We start from the raw sequence: 17,169 nt of genomic DNA, 5'->3' as shown, positions 1-17,169 counted from the left end.
AACCTTTTTACTTCTTTCTTGTTCTTTTCCTTTTAATGAAACTGGCTTTTGGTAAAGCAGCTTCTCTCCCTTCCTTGCATCCAGGGACCTAGTACACAACTCTTAACTTCAACTTTTTAGCCTGACCCATGTCTTTGGACAGTGTTAAATCTCTCCCAGCAGACAACGGCAAAGTCACCCAAGATGCCAGCAGGCCTTGGGTTTGTCCCTCTGCCTTCCTCTGAGCTGGCCCTACATTCCAATGTGGCAAACTGTTGGGGTAGCATGAGGATGGGCAGCAGTGCAAATGTTTGGAGACAACAGTTAAAAGTTATGGGCTAGGAACAGGGGAGGGTAGAGAGGAATGGAAGAGCCCAGTTCTCTTATTAACTGATTACATTGAGCGCGTTAATCAGCGAATGAAGCTCGTCCCTTACACTCTCCAGGGAATGGCAGATGGTCTGGGGGCTGTCCAGGAGCTCGATGCTGTGGGTGTAGGGCTCGTATTTCACTGAGAAGGGCCGCTTGATATGTGCTGCATAGTTCCTGTAAGGGAAGGGTACAAGGTCTTGGTACAAGAAACAGATCCTGAGCCCAGCTCCTGCCCTCCCCATCGCTGTTCACTCAGATCACAACAGGCAAATGCCTCTCTTAGAACATCCAACTTAGTACAGAACATTTGGTTTCTCATCTTCCCATCTTTACAGGGGTGTAGAGGTGACTGAGATCACTCCATTCAGCCAGGAGGACACTGAGTTTGACACCGAGTTTCTTGGGGCTGAAAACATGGGCTTGCACCAAACTGGAGAGTACACTGAACTTGTCACCCTATGGCTATCTCCAAGCACTTTCTACTTAAATTCTTTTTCTTTCAAAAATACCAAGGAGATTTAGACACTAATTGCAGGGAAAACCCCTGGCATGGTAGTATTACATTCCTAAATCCTTTCTGTCATTCACTTGTTTTCTAATCTCTTCTTAGGGAGGAGCTGACTAGCTGCAGGCCATGTTAGGATAGAACTGAGAGGCAGCAGGTCAGACCTGTGCGCAGGGATGGGAATAGCATCACCAGGGTGAGCTGAGCAATGCTGCACCAATTCACACCCAGAGCCAACTGAAGCCTGAACCTGAGTGACAACCCTGACTTCTCCTGGCACATCTCAAGAGCAAGACTTTGTCACCAGGATTACGTGGCCAACTGTTCAAGGAGGTCATGGTGAACACAGCAAGAGGAAGGCTTCTCATATTCAGCTCCAAGGCACTTGACAAGGTAGGTTTGTGGGTTTTTCCTTTTTGATTCTTAATACTGAGGTGGGAATCTACGTTTGTGTACTTATGGCTAAAATCTCAGACTGAAAAGACCTGTGATGATGAAAGGAGAAACAAGCACTGGGGCAGGCATGCTCATTGCGAAGGCTTCAACCTTCCGCTCCCGAATTGCTTAGCTTAGGGTACCCTCTTGTGGCTATCGTAGGTCTGCACGGAATGGGAAGTGCATGGCTTCCTCTAATGCGCCCTGGGCTGATTCTGTGTGCCGTAGGAAGTCTGATTACCAGGATTTGGGAGAAAAACATCACTGGCTACAGAGAAGACCAGGGATCACATAGCCAAAGCTGCAAGCTGGTTGAGGATTTTTTTAAGTGCCTGCCACTGTCAACATTTTCTAGCTTAAGTTTGAATAAGTAGTGTATTTTCCCCCTTTTAAATGCAAGGAAATGACCCATGAGCCAACAGCTGGGTGCTTTTTTTTTTTTTTAAAGCAGACTGCGTGTGAGAGGAAGGGTTTCCTAGGTGCTTGCTTTTGAGCATCTGGACCCTGGGTTATATGAGTGGTGCAAGTGAGTGCCGTAAAAGCAGAAGTTGAAATATGTCAAAACTTGCCATGTTACTTGTGTGAAATATCTCATTTGTGGGATCTGCAAAGTCATGCATGCTGTGTGATGCTTTGTCTCAACATACACCCTCTCTATGCCAAGACAAAACGATATACGCAAAAGTTTCTTCTTGCAACTAAATGTGACAGGACTGAGTTTTCCTCCTGTAAATCACTCTGACTATGGCCAGGATGTTATTCTGAACTGATGTCTGTGCACAGAGCTACCCCTGCAGTCTCAACATGTTTGCAGTTCCACATGATGTGGAAACCAAGCTTATACTAGTGAGATAATGCATGGGATCTGTCAACCACGCTACAGGAAGAAAAACTCCCTTTTTCCAATGAATCTATGTCATGCAATTGTTTTTCCTTGTGTCCAAGGTACAAAGAATGGCTGAGATTTTTGCTAGTTGAAAGATAGATGTGTAAGTTGCCCAGCTTTTACTCTGAAAGACAAACACCTTTTCTGCCTCTTAAATTCAGAGATCAGAAACATTTTGAGCAGCTCTTTGCGTGTCTCCTAAATCTCTTATATGATACAACTGATGTGTTCCAGAGGGACATGTGCTGGTGGGAGACTGCTGTGTTGGTTGGCTGGTGCCTGACCTGGCTTTTCTTTGGCAAGGAAGCAGAGGAAGTTGTGATGAGTTCTCTGAGCCTCTGTCTTCTGGACTTCCCACCAGCTCTCTACTATATTGCCCAACCTCTCCTGGGAGCTGGAGGTGATCTTTATCTCCTTTTGAGAATTAGGGAGCTGTGCTAGATTTGTCTGTTCTTTAACTCTCTCAGCCTTGCCTCAATGAGTACTTCTCTCTCTGTTCCAAACTCTTCAGCCTACCTTTTGCTGGATAGTTGGTGTCCCAATCAGGGAGAAGCTGGGACCTGTAGGAACTGATAAATTACTCCATTTAAAAGCTGGGTGAATGTTTATTTAGGCCTGAATTTTTGAAAGACTAACTGAACTCTTTCCAGATCTCTTCTGAGATTATATACTGGAAGCAGCTATGGTGCCAAGCCTTGTTTTGAAATAATCTAGCTTTGTGTTCCTTTGTTTGGTTCTCCCTCAGTGCCCAGTCCTACCTCAGCTTGTTTTTGGCATCACTGAAGCTCTCAGACACAAAATACACAGGCTGGTAGTTCTGGTCCTGGTAGGGCTGAACGGCAGCAGCATCAGGATCAAAGTCTCGTACCTCTGGTTCATCTGACAAGGAGTGCTATGGACACAGTGGGAAAAGTTTCAGTGTGAAATCAAAGAACCCAGAGAAAGCATGCTAGAAATGGAGAATAGATCAGCAAAAGACATTACAGCTGCTCAGAGGAAGAAGGGTTTTGGAGTGTGGTGTAGAGTAGTAGTTTGTGCTGGGACTTACTATGAGCTCCCCATAGGAAGACAGGAGCCCTGCCCCATAGGCTTTGACTATCCCATTCTGTCTGCAGAGTCCAAACTCCACTGTAAACCAGTAAAGCTGTAAAAAGAAAAGAAAAACAAATGGTGGGCAAAATTCCTCTTCATTTCCTTGTCTGTGCACTGTGGTAAGGGTTTGGAGATGTTTGAATGAATGTGTGCCTGGCGTGGCCACCAAATTGCATGAAGGATAATCCTCTGCCTCCTTACCCTGCAGCCAGCGCTGCCAGAGCAGAGTGTTAAACTAAACTTCTGCCATGCCAGGACAAACTGTGCCCCTGGCCACTGCATTTGGTGCCATTGTTGGGTGCCCTTGGAGCAGGCCAGTCACCTTGCTGAGGTAGAGCCAGAGGAAGTGAATGTAATTTAATCCTGTACCAAAGAATCCCAGCAATGCTGTTAGAAATATGATGCTCGTTGATACTCTGGTGCCTCTGAAAATTGGGTTAATGTGCAAGTGAGCTCTGCTGTTCATCTGATCTCTGTTCTGCATGATCATCTGGGGGCAGCTTGTTTGGGGTCATCAAACCTGCGAATGCAGGGGTACCAGGCTGCACCTCTAGCATCACAACCATTCTAGTGGAGGAACTGGGGTTCCTCTGGGGCTGACAGAAAAACTTACTGTAGCCAGTTTCTCAATTTCTTCATCAGTTGCTCCCAGAGATGCGAGCCCAATGTCCTGGGAATATAAGAGTGATGTCAGGATAGATTTGCAGCAAGATCCATTTAAGCATGTAGGAGCTTGGTCAGTTATTCAGTTCTCAGTTAGTATTTCTGAATTAGTATTTCTGAGTTAGTATTTCTTCAGTTAGTATTTATGAAAACTCATAGTGCATCTTTCTTGTGGATAGTGAGAGTAAAGGAAATATCAAGATGTTGCTTTGGGAATTTCTGTCTATCTCATAACCTGCTCTGTAGCTGGTGTCAGGGAATTCACATTAGCCAGTGTTTCTATTGGAACAACTTGTTTGAAATATTTATTTTGCACATCCTTTTTTGATCTCTTCCTCCCCTTCCCCTGCTGCCCATGTCCCCTACCTGGTGGCTCCTGCTGTGGTCATTCTCCAGCTGTCCCAGCACCTTCAGGCTGGTACTCCCTTGTTCTCCCCATTCTTGGGGGTCTCCCTTCCTTCATCACCACCAAACTATTCATGATCACCTTTTCCTTAAACCCACCTCTTTCTTGATGACTACTGAAAGACCATTAGCAAGGCCCTTACACACAGATTTCTCTGTTGTTATTGCCTGGAAAAAACAGATATGGTCTACCTGAGCTACCAAACCTTTTTTGTTGCTTAGTTGCAGTCAGATTAAAAGGCTGATAAGTATTCTTCAGTTTATAGCCTAGAAGAAGGGTGTAAGGTTGGTAAGAAAAGTCAATGCCAAAAGCAAATAGGCATCAGCCAAAGTTGGAACTGAGGCAGTCATGTCACACGTTGAAGGAACAAGTACCAAACCCAGATGTGCATAAATATTGCAAAATCTGTCCCGAGCAGACATCTTCACTACAAATAAGTGCTGGATGTGCTATTGCTATAGCATTTGATTTGGAGTATGTTGTTGTGTCCTGTAGAAACCCCTTTCAGCAAACCAGTGCTCAGCTGCTGGTGTGGTGTAATGAAAACCCAAGAGAAGGGTGGAGAGGAGAAAATCTCCTCCAGGCAACATCCTTGCCAGAAGTGTGACCATCAGGCCTGTTTGGGTTCTCTCCTACTCCCTTACACTCTTGAGGAGAAGCAGCAGAAAACTACCTTACCTGCGAGAACTGGGCAAACGTCTTGTCAGCCAGCATTGGGACGTGCCCCAGTAGCTCATGACAGCAGTCCCTGCCATTGCCCAGGGGAAGGAGGAAAATGCAGTCAGCAGCAGATAGCTTGCCCATTAGGGAAAAAGCCAAACGTTCCTTGCTGGCTGCCAGGGCCAGCAGTACTCACGGCTCAGGGGAGTGCATGGGTGAAGACGCGTGGCGGATATACTGTGTGCACTGGAACACACGGAAGGCCAGGCTGGCAAGGAAGTCACGTGCAGACAACAGGCCGGCCACAGGCCGGAGCTGAAAGCCAGTCCTCTCTGAAACAGAGCACAAGGCTTTGTGTGAGGGGGCAGATCGCAGGCTGTGCTGTCTTATGATTCCAGCATCTAAAGAAAAATATTCAGTGCTGGAAGATAAACAGCTCCTTCACTGCCAAAACCAATGTTCCTGCTTCTACTAGGGAGTTCATAGTTGTTCAGTGGGGTTGATGACGGTCTTGACTTTCAGTTGAACTAACCCTGTTTAGTTGTGTGTTCAACCACCTTTCCTCCTCCATATTTAGATTTTCCCATTGCAGCTGCCACTGCTGTGCTGGAGCCCTGGCAGCCCCAGATCCAGGTCCCCTGGGCTTTTCTGTGCTCCATCAGGAACTTGTACTCACCTTTCAGGAAGCGGGAGACCTCCTCCAGCTGGGGGATGTTGTTCTCATTGTAGCCACAGAATTTCTCCAGTAGATTAAAAGCTTCTAGGTACTCCTTGCAGGCATGGGTTGGATACAGGCTCTTCAGAGTGCTGTATACCTCCTTCCTTCAGGGCAAGAAATGACACAGTCAATGACTTGGCTACTTGTTCCTCTGGACACATGCTACCAGGTTCTCATGCTTCTAGATTTCTTGTTCTGTGCTTTCTGCAGGACTAAGTCTGCCTCTTTGCATGTTTATAGGGGTACACAAATGTACATATTTGGAGGAGCATGAAGCATCAGTCGTATCTACACTGACCTTCAAGATCAGAAGATGGTATTAAAGTCATTACCTGGAATTAAAATATTTCCTGTATGTCATTCCTGGAGCTGTACTATACAGATAGTCAATATAAACAAAATGTGACCTTGTTTAAGAGTCAGAGTTCTCAGTGGTAGCCCCTGACTGATGTAACTTCCTCTCTGGGGAAGCTCTCTTTGATGAAGCTCTTAGGGGTCTTTTTGCAAATCACTACAACAATCCAGGTTTTGATTCCTAGTTTCTAGTGCTGAAGCCATGAGTTATGGATTATATCAGCACTCACCAGGTAGCAGTCTCTTCTGCTGTGTACTCCACATGAGGGATTGGGTCTCCACTGCAAGGCAAATGCACTGTTACTGACAGTAGAAGAACACAAGCCAAGCTCCTTTCCCTGTTGAGAAGGAAGCCCTTTGGGGGAAGTTCTGTATGATGGTGATCAAACTTCTTTAAAATAAACAAGGTGTCAGGAAAGACAAACTTTTGATGCTAGGTCATTTGCACAGGTGCAGTAATGGGCAGAAAAACATTAATCTCACTGGAAGTTATAAATAAGCAAAGGATGAGCAGAAGCTTAGCAGACTCAGTATTTCCAGTCAATATGGTTTTCACTGAAAAAATGGGAAGCCTTTTGTGAGAATAAATTAATTTCATGTGCCTAAGCTGCAGGGAGCTGATGATTATTAGAATGAATCAGTGGCTGGTAAATGAAAGTAGATAATAAGGACAACTAAACACATTTGAACTGCAGGGGGGGGGGGAAAAAGTATTGTCCATGAGACTAAGGGCAGCAGGAAAATACATTCTTTATTATAAGTGGGGATTGAAGAAGACTGGTGCTCTTGCCTTTTCTGCATCATAATTATATTCCCTATATCTTTGTTCTGTATTTTTGAATGAATGTGATATTCATATATTACAGTGATAGAGCATAGTTCCTGTTCCATTAAGAGCCTGAAGGGATGTTACACTGCAGCCTATGAATGCTAACTAATGCTAATGAGAGGCAAGAAAAGGCATCCTAAATGGGTGCATCATCTTAATAGAGTATTTATACTCAATCCCTTGGGACTCTCTTGCTAGTGCAGTTATTTCCTATGTATTTAATATCAGTACAAGACAAAAAACTATTGTATATATTCCAAGCTTTGAATGTGCATCAAACATGTGATTTAACAGAGCAGTCAGTAAGCCATGGCTGGATCACATCAAGTGTGCAGATAGCTCAAGAAGGTGATCCAGATAATATCCATAGCTTGCTTTCAGCATGGCTCACTAAAGGAATCTACATTTAAGTGCTGCTAAAAGAGGCACTGTGGTGAAAGACAGTGTTACTGAATAGGATCTAGGGAGTGTTTTACTAACCCAGCTGAACACTGGAGCTCTGATTGATGTTGTGAAGAGATTTAGTGCTATCACTACTTACATCAGAATGAGAGTATTAAGTAGCAGTACGAGAGATAGTCTTAATTCTATATAGGACAATTATGAGACCATTACTGGAATCTATTTAATTTATCAGAAAGAGTTAGGAGTCTATAAATATCATAATGGGGTGGAAAAAGTGATAGAACTCTATGAAAGATGTGTATGATCCACTGGGCAAAAGCTAAATCTATTGATGTTCCATTTTGAAATTAAACATTCTTTTCAGTCAGTATAATGACACACTGGAATAAGTTTTCCAGACATATGATAACTTTTTTCGGTTTATGAAACTTTGAAGTTGAGACTAGATGTCATTCTAAAAGAGTCTGCAACAGTTCATAGTTAAGTTGGGGATCTGGTGGAATTATACGCATCTTTTGTTATGCAGCGAGTTTGTTCTGACTGTATCAATATATGAATAAATGACTACAGACATTTTTAAATTAGGAAGGAACTGGAATGCATGGAGAGAAGAAGCATACAGAAGAAGGTGGAAAGGCTAAATGGGAGAAAACACAAAAGAGGTGTCATGCATGTAGCATTAATTACTTCTCAATAGGTTGTTTTGACATGGTATTATTCCTGCACGATTGTGAGGGATGATACTTACTGCTTATAGTGAAAAGCAATTTCTGCTATTGATTTCCTCCTCTGGCGGTATACCTGGTCAGAGTAGCCCTAGGATGAAAAATAGGAACATAAACACAGTGCTTTTAATCAGTTACTAAATTTCTAACCTGATAAAGTTTGTTGCTGTCTGGAGCAACTGGTGGTTCTGGTACAATTCCCTGACCAGCTGCATGAGTAGCTGTTCTCTAGCTCCTTATTTCTGAGAGCTGGCTCAGGACTCAAACACAGATATGTACCTATACACTCACCGGGTGATCCAAGTCCAAGTCAGGGTCAAACTTGGTGACCAAATGGTGGCACTTGTCCAATTCACATATTTTTCTGGGAAACCAGTGAACTGTGGGGAGAGAGAAGAAGAGAAGCTGTCTGTGGAAGCAAAGGATGAATGTGAGACTTTGTGGAGAAATGTGTAAGGAGGTGATCCTGAGGCAGTCTTCTCTCGGTCACACTCAGCATTCAGTCTCACTTCGGCATTCAGTATCGCTTCTTTTCTGAGAATATTGAAATCTTTACCCCGTTTCTGTCTCAACCATACAACCCCCCAAAAAAAGGAAAAAAAAATATATACATAGAATAATTTATATTTTTCTTACATTTGTCTTCCTTAGTGGTCCTCACATCTTCTGCTACCCTCTTGATGGAGCTAATGAAAGTATTGAGGTCAGAGCTGTGCACCTCACAGCGCACAAAATATTCCAGTTCAGCAGTCCCTTCACGGGGCTTTCGGCTGAGTCTTGTCTCCAAGTGGTGGATTTTAGCTTCAAATGTCTTGTAGAACAGGGGGAAGAAGAACAAAAGCATTAAACAAGTCTGTAACACTTGAAAAAACTACTGATGCTTTCCAAAGATATCCATACGTGTATGTTTGTGGGGAGGTCCCTGTTGCTTTGTTAAAAATTATTTTGACTGAGGTAAACTTGCTTATCCGTTATCCAGGTTTTGCTTCTGAGAGGGGAAGTCGCTAGGGTGGAAAGCAACTTCCTATGGTCCCCTTTTTCCTTTAATGAGTGGATTTTTGGTGGTAATGTAGGGGGGCGAGGAGCAGCCCGAGAGCCGGTGTGTGGTGCTGGCCGTGGTGCTGAACGCGCGGGACTGCCGTCGCCGGGTGCGTAGGTTCCCCTTGCCTGCCATCACAAGTGTTTGATATCCATAGAAAAACAGAGGTTTAACTCACCCACTACACGCCCAATCGCAGATGAATACACACACACTTGAGCGTAAAATCTGAAGTGATCGTTCAGTTGCTGATTTACAGCTGAAGGAAATCTATAGACGTTTTAATTTGTTTTTAAGCCAGTCATTGAAAAAATGTGAATAGCTAGGTTGTCTAGTTTTTTGTCTGAGAAACAGGATCTCACCCCCATTTCATACGTTTGGTAGACCTCCTGAGGGACTCGTGACATTGATTTAACAGCCACCTTATTGCTACTTAACGTCATTTGAAGAGTCTAGCCTCATTCTTGTCAACAGTGACTGACATAAATACTCCTATAAGACTTGCACCCCATCATTTTCCTCAGTTTTATTTTGCTGTTGTTTTGCTTGTTTTGTGAGGGTTCTTGAGGAGGAGAGGAAGAAGTTTAAGAGGAACGTTTGTTCTGTCTACATCCAGCAGGTTGCTAAATTCTGCTCAGACTCTAGTAGTTACTTTGGAGCTCATCATTAGAACTCATTTTTTTGTGTGAATTCAGAAGGGGACAGAACAGAATCTACAGTCTTCCAAAAGGTCTTGGTAGAATTTTGGATGCTTTCTTCATCTCTGTGAAAATCTGGAGTACAAGCACGAGTCCATGGACAATGACACAATCTTTTCAATGTCTCTGAGATATCTTTGGTAGAAGAAAGAGTATTATTTCTTTTGTTAATCAGAGGCAGATGAGAAGGAACAGATGCGATGCCACAGGTAAATTAAATTTAGGACTGTGTTTTTGAATGTACCTACCAACTTCAATATTACATTGTCCCCTCAACAATCAATACCTTTGCATTAATCTGACAGCTGTGATTGCATTACCTATGCTTTGACTGCATGTAACACATACAGCAGAGTGAAACCAGTTTCCCTGCAGCCTGGTTTATGATGAGGCAAATGTCATTATGCCCGTCTGCTTTCATATCTTGTACCTGCATTGCCAGAGGGATCTGGGAAATGAATCTTTCTCTGTTGTGGCTTGACATGTTTGTCTTTTTATTATCTCTAAAGCTCTCTCTGTGACAAGATCGAAGAGCTTTTTTTTTTTTTTTTCCTTTTTTTTTTTTCTCCAAAGCAGATCTTGATGCTGCAAGTAATTTTCTCCAGAAAGAAACAAACAATATTTGGATGTAAGCTGCCCCTGTCTCTTCCTTGATGTTTAAAAGCTATTTAAATTATAGACCTAAAATGCGCTGTAACATGCAGTCTGCAAAGTACAAGAGCCTACACCTCCATGCTTCATACCTGCTAAGCAGTGTGTTGCATTTGAAATGTTACACTGATGGGTTTTTATTTATTTATTTATTTTACTTTCCTGGCAGCATTGTGCTTCTCTTAGGAAGGAGACACAATCATGGTGACATGAAATGTACTGGTAGAAAAGTATTACACTTCTGCTTGACACGTGTGTTTGAGGGATTCTTTTGAAATAAGAACAGAATGTTGCCCAGAAACAGTTTTTTCTTACAACCATCCTCTTAGAGAAAATGTGAGATGTTTTTTAAGTGTTAAAAGTCTAAAACGCTTTTCAGAAGATTATCAGACATGGTGCTGCATGGGCTGTAGCTATAATGTCTTCTAATTTCAGGAAAATATTCATCCCCACAGAAATAGTTTTTTTTGTTTGTTTGTTTGTTTTGTTTTGTTTTAATGTTTATGGCTGTTAGGTAGCCGTTTTGTGATGTAGTGTTGCTGATAATCTGGTTTACCCCACAAGGAGTCTAATTTTGTAGGGAAGAGAGTTTTGTGTAGTAATAGAGAATACTAATATATGAGCAACCTTTATGCTCTTGTGACAGTGAAGTCACATACTAACTAGTAGTTACAAGCCTGTAGACAACAGGTCAAGGGAAGTGATTCCTCCTCTGTATCTGTGATGAAGAAGACCATATGTGGTATGCTGTGTCCCATAGAAGAAATATATTGATATACAGTAGTAGGTATAGTGGATGGCTAGCAAGGTGAACAGGTGGCTGGAGCATGTTATATGAGCAAAGAAGGAGGGAATTGGATTTGCTCAGCCTTAAGAGGTGAAGGTGCAGGGGAAATCAGATTGCTTTAACCTGGTACCTGGTGAGAGGGTGTAAAGACAGAGCCAAGCTCATCTTAAAAGTGCATAGCAGTAGGATAAGAGGCAATGGACACAAACTGGAAGCAAGGATATTAAAAAAAAAAACAAAAACAAAAACCCACAACTTTTTTTCTTTACCATGAAGGCGGTAAAACACTACACAAATAGTCAAGAAGACTCTAGAATCTCTACTTTACAAACATGGCCATGAGTAACACACTGCAACTAGACCAGCTATGTGCAGAAGGTTGAACTAGAAACCTCTGTAGGTCCCTTATGATCCATGTGACTGATGAATGGGAACAAATTGTCCTCTCACTGCTGAAGTTTAATGAGATTAAACTACTATAGATAAAACATAGCACAGATCCCCAGTTTGCAAAACACTTTTGAATCCTTCTGGATGAGAATGAACTATATAAATGCAAGTTGTCATGTTTTGATAACTGTTTAAATAGCCAATACTTATCTCAATCTTTCCATTCATGGTACAGAGATCCTAGATAATAGAAGATTATATTGCTGGCTAGAGGACAAAAGTGCAATCAGATATGAGTTTTCATCAGTTTTAAAGCTATTTATAGGATGCACCTCTGTGGAGGAACCAACACAACCTTTAACACTCAATTCTTAGATTATCAAAGCCTTGACCCAGCAGCTGATCAGTATTGCGGAAAGGGAATTTGTTCTGTAGCCATGTAGGGCACATGGTGTGTTTTGAATGTTTGATCAGAGCTCAGTGCACATAGTGCTGAGCAGTAGAGGGTGCTGTCAGAGTATGCTACAAATAATATGGGTGTGTATTGTGGGTGTGAAATTGTGTGGCTGACTTCAGTAATTAAGCAAAGTCGAGCCCCAATGTTATAAAAGCACATTCCTAGTGTGGGCATGTTAGGGCATGAGCAAAGCATGACTGTGGGGAGATCATGCAGACAGTTAACTCTTAACTTGCAGTAGTCAGAACTAGTTTGAATCTTCCTTGGTAGATTCAAGGGATATTTCTCTTCAAACCACCATGAGAAGCATAGTGTTCCTTGAGTCCAATGAAGCAGGTTAGAGACTCACCTCAAACACCTTAAGTGCTCGTGAGAGTGGAGAGGTCTTGGCACCCTTGAGCATGAAGAACAGGTTCAGCATGGCTCTCCCATCCTTCTCCTCAAAAACAATTGTCTCTGTCGACTCTGCAGCATCAGTGGCTGCAGCTGCAGCCTCTCGTTCCTTCCTGGCATCTTCAATGAGGCTTTGGCGTCTACCAATGAACCGCGGAGACTGAATGCAGAATAGAAATAAGTAACAATTCTTAGGGAGCTGTAGAGGGGATCAGAAGCAACTCTGGTAGCTGCGTGAGATGTGACTGGAGTGCCTCATCAGAGGAAGATTGGAAAGGCTGGGCTGACTTGCTTAGCTTTGCAAAGGAAGATCCAGTGTTGAGAACTAAGGCTTTAGAACTGAACTTTCAGAACTGTGACCTTTTGGGAAAAAGCTAATTATGGTTACAGGATGGCTGAAGTGGGCTTTTCTCCCACACCTTCTCCAGCAATATATGTATGTATATATTCTTCAAAAACTGAAAATCAGAAACAATCTTGTATCGTTTTAAGGAGTCTCGTAAAATCTCGTAAACTGAAGGGAAGAGGTGCTACATAAACACAAAATCATTTAAGAAAAAGACATGCTATGAGGTGCAACTGAAGCCTGCAGCTGTGCCCTGGCCAGGAAATATGAACTGTTTATAGGTGTATTAGTACAGTAGCCAATCTGCTCCCAGGGCCCAGTGCAGCCACCAGCCTAAGCACACCACATGCACTCATGTTCTCTTCACAGCCCTGTGCCTGTATGTCCTCAGTTGCTCTGAAAGAGTAAAAAAAATATCCCACAGGCATTTTCTTCTGATTTAAGTGGATGCTTGCCCACTGACTTACAATTGGAGCCGCATCCATGCATACCTGAAAAGTCCTCCCACTTCTCTGGTGGTTTGTTTTGTCCTAGCTAAGCCCTACAGTTACTTGGAATTACAGCTAACCTGCTGCACCTCTGTGCCTGGAGCCATGTTAAGTGGCTCTTTTATATTTACAGTGAGCTATGAACTGTTTCCTTCACTGCTGCTGCTTTTGTTATACTAATAGCTCATATGCCAACTTATTTGTTTCCGGTCTTTCTGCAGTAAGCCTTCCATTTTGAGGCAGTTCAGTTGGTTCCAATTTTCTGTGTTAGGCTCTCAAAGCAGAGGACGGAGCCTTAGAACTTGCTAAAAGAAACCAGAGGCAGGGGATAGCTTATAAGGCCGTTCAGCATCCACTCACAGAGATGGACTGGCTGTATTTTTTTATCCTCTAATTCTAATGAAGGCATTTGGTAGATAGATGCCTAACAAACAATGCCTTCCCTCCCCTTTGAAACTTTGGAGAATATTTCCCTTCAGAAAACAGCCTGCTCAACTACTAAGCCTATTTTCTCTATTATTTTTGAAGTCCCCTGTGATGTTTCCTCTGAGAACCCTCTTGGATGCTTTAGCAGTGCACAGCTTCATGGTTTCCCTCTGACATTTGAAATGCAGCCTGAAAAACACCATATCTCTAGATATCAGCCCACGCGCTTCTTCCTTGTCCTCTTTTTTAATAAAGAAACCCCTCTGAAGTGATATTTGCTGATCCTCAGCTACTTTATTCCTAGAGGCACCAAAAAAATATCACCTAACAAATAAGTGCGCATTGTCTGATTTGGTGGTATTTGCACCTAAAGAGAAAAGACCTCTAGTAAATACCCTGGTCTTAACTTCTAAGAACTTGTAAGCACATGCTTGGCTTTAAGCGCGTATTTTATATTGCTACTGTGTTTAAAGCTAAGCTAGTGTTTGCTTTCAGGTGCCTGCAATAAGCAGGGCAAACAGGGTCTGTGCTTTTCAGCAGTGCGAAGCGTTTCAGCTAAAGAAGTTTTATGGCATTATGCCCAGAGGTGCAAAAGCGCAATAGGGATTTTCTTCTGGAATGGAGAGGATGGAAGGAGAGGAAGCCAGACTGCTATAAATCAAGTTAAATTTCCGCTAGGAGGAGTTATGATGGTAGAACTATGCTGCCAACAGGCAGAAGCAGGGGGTTTGGTCCATGTCTAGGGGCTTAGATCCACACTTGGAGTGGGGAAGTTCATAAAAAAAAAAAAAAGGGCAAAGCAGTTTTTTGTTTAGGAGAACATCAGGAGGGGTCTGCCTGCTTGATGCGTGGATGCTTTTCCTCTCAGCATCATCTCTCCCGTTTCTCACCATTTATGCTCTCCAGGATGTTGCCTCCTTTTTCTGGAAATTAGGCACTATTTTTAATATAAACTAGCCAAAATGATCTCTTGTGATAAATGACTTCTATTCTTTGGAAGATGCTCTTACACGGGATTTCTGACTTTCCCTGTGGACTAACTCCCTCAGTGCCTTTCCAGCTAAAGTGAGAAATTTAATTTTGCAGAACACTTCTTTACCTCTCTGGGATCTGAGTCTGACTTGGTCATTCACCTTGTACAAAGGGTTAGTTTTTCTTTCTTTGAAATTGCTGTAGTTCTGTGTGCCTAGCTGTTAAAAACGTGATGCTTTGAATTAAAGCATTTAGGCTCGTTATTTGTAACAATCCCAGGCAATCCTTTCTGCTATTATGCTTCCACTGCCATCTCCTGATTAAACGCTCTGTAACCAAATCCCTGTTACAGATGCAAGATATCTTGCAAAGAAAAACTATGAGCAGAAAATCTAAATATACAACCTGAAGGATTTTCCACGGGGTTTATCTCTGGCTGTCACAGCTGGTGTGTGAAACACCTTCTGGTGTGGGTGAGTCTTGAGATTGCAAAGCTCAGAGGGGCCACCTCTGACCTGCTGGTGTGGTGGTGGTAGGGACTGGGTGGCCAATGGCCTTAGAACAACGTGAGGGCTGGGGTTGAGTGCTGCCACACACAAATGCAGAGTCATGCCTCTCGCTTAGTGCAAGCCAGCAAAATAAGCCAACGGATTGCGGAGATCTCCCACATGAGGTAGGAGAGCTATTTTTTATTTATTTTTTTGCTTTTCTATTCCAAGAAGGGATGCAGAGGTGGTCTGAAGTTTTATATCTGCTCTTCCAGGCTGCCACGCTCCTGCCAACATGTCCAAAGGACTCAGATTCCTGCCCTTGCACCCAAGGCCACATTTTCCATCAAACACAGCACAGCATCCCCGCCTGTCCGATCACCAAACTCTCACCCCTTTGCCAGACAAGCCAGAATCTCAAGTACTGATCTGACAAAGCAGTCTGGAAAATCCCTGTTTTTGAAGAGTTACTTAAGTGTTCATTATTTTGCCAGGGTGGAAATGCCTGTGCAGAAGGAAAGCCTTCCCTGACTTTTGTTTACTACTGAAAGTGAGCTTACCTCTTTGTTTGTTAATTGTTTCTCTTGCTTTCTGGCATGCTGAATGCTCCTTTTGTGCCTCTACCACGTTTCCTTCTGCTAAGTATCCCAAGAGTGTCCCTTCCCCATGCCATCAGGGGTCATCCTGAGCCTGGCCACCTCCCCGACCCGCAGAGCTGTCTCATGCCCGTTGTCTCTAGTCTTTTCTTGGCTCCCTTGCCATTTGGGTTAGTGCTCCATCCCTACAGCCTACCGAAAGGATTTACTAGAATTTGCTTTCTAAATGCACTTGACAGCCCAGCGGGAAGTTTTCTCCTTTCCCTTATATCTGCAGCTTTAGTGTGTGCAGAAGTATTCCTCAAAGTAAAAACAAGGCCCCTAAATAATTATGAAGGAGTGGGAGTAGAAATGTGGGAAGGATGTACTGGGAGAGCAACAGCAAACTGAGTGAATTGCCTGCACCTTGCATGTGGTCTGAAATGAAATTCATACTTTTCCATTATGCTATAACAGATGAAATCTCTGCAGCTTAATGTCTAGCAGTGAAATATAGTATTAAGTTTTTCAAATTGTATTAGATGCTGGTGATGCCTTGTTACTCCTGCCCTAGCTCTATGGGTTATTTTAGTTGCTTTTGGCTGCAGGGGGGTGAGGATGCATTTGTTTTAGCTTTTGTCCCCCTAGTTCTTTGCATTTCACACATCAGTGTGTACAGATGAGTGTGGGGGTCATTTACTTCTGGTCTAGAAAAGTGGCTGGGGAACACCCCCTAGGGATAGTGTTGACCCCTCTATGCCTGTCTGCCACTGCCTACCGCTAGAGGAGAGGCTGCATTTTTTAGGGGAGAGGGAAGAAGTGCAGTAGAGTTGTCTTACCATGATGGCCTCGGCTTGCTTGGAGTCCAGCTCCGACACCGCCCTGCGGAAGCCTTTGGCTGCAGAGGTGGAGATGTTGGGGGTTGGCATCGTCACTCTTCCACGAGCTCTGCTCTCCGCTTTTCAGCTCCTTGCCAGCTTTTTATAGGGTGAGGCTGACGTCAAAGATTCTTTCAAAGCTTCTCCCCTCCTGCCGCAACCCCCCCCATCACCACCTCCCTCCTTTCCCCCCTCAGGCTGGGAGGAGGAGGGGACGTGAAGGAGAGAAGCGTTTCTGTCCCATTAAATCTAATCGCCACAAAGATTGCAGACACCCTGCCTTCGCAGACCTGCTGCTCCCCCCACTTGTTTGCCTGTGCCCAAAAGATTTCTTCCCTGTTTTTCATCCCTCTCTTTTTTTCTTGTTATAATTCTCTCACTCTTTTTCAATCTAGTAGATTCACTTTCCCGGCTTTGGCGTTGCGTGAAAGGATTTCGATCTGTTAAAGGACAAAATAAACAGGAAAGATTCAGCCTTTTATTTTCCCCTTGTTTGCTATGTCACTGAGACAGTAAAGGAGGAGGAAAGTAGCACCAGCTCCCCCAGCTCAG

At 43.4% G+C, this 17,169-nt stretch overlaps 1 protein-coding gene across 1 annotated transcript; it reads right to left on the bottom strand.

Annotated features, from left to right (window-relative positions):
- Nucleotides 1–365: 365 nt before the first annotated feature.
- On the bottom strand, nt 366–16,668 carry TH (tyrosine hydroxylase). Its single transcript, XM_003206277.4, has 13 exons — nt 16,579–16,668; nt 12,401–12,604; nt 8,666–8,840; nt 8,321–8,409; nt 8,053–8,120; nt 6,301–6,351; nt 5,675–5,820; nt 5,195–5,330; nt 5,017–5,086; nt 3,883–3,939; nt 3,226–3,321; nt 2,936–3,069; nt 366–525 (listed from the first exon to the last, which is right to left on the bottom strand). The coding sequence occupies exons 1-13, from the start codon at nt 16,666–16,668 to the stop codon at nt 366–368; spliced, it is 1,476 nt and encodes a 491-aa protein (XP_003206325.1).
- Between the last annotated feature and the right edge of the window lie 501 nt (nt 16,669–17,169).

This window comes from Meleagris gallopavo, chromosome 5 (genome assembly GCF_905368555.1).
Source record: "Meleagris gallopavo chromosome 5, MGAL_WU_HG_1.1, whole genome shotgun sequence".
NCBI classification, from domain to species: Eukaryota; Metazoa; Chordata; class Aves; order Galliformes; family Phasianidae; genus Meleagris; species Meleagris gallopavo.
Note: the sequence above shows the minus strand (reverse complement) of the source record. Positions and strands in the feature narration are given on the sequence as shown.

Bases quoted from the DNA above. Each gene is read 5' to 3' on its own strand.
- TH (XM_003206277.4), bottom strand. From the start codon at position 16,668: ATGCCAACCCCCAACATCTCCACCTCTGCAGCCAAAGGCTTCCGCAGG. The intron at 8,841-12,400 runs GTGAGTCTCTAA...CTGTTCTACAAG, and splicing joins GAGCACTTAAGGTGTTTGAG to ACATTTGAAGCTAAAATCCA. The intron at 3,322-3,882 runs GTAAGTTTTTCT...TTCTTTTTACAG, and splicing joins AAATTGAGAAACTGGCTACA to CTTTACTGGTTTACAGTGGA.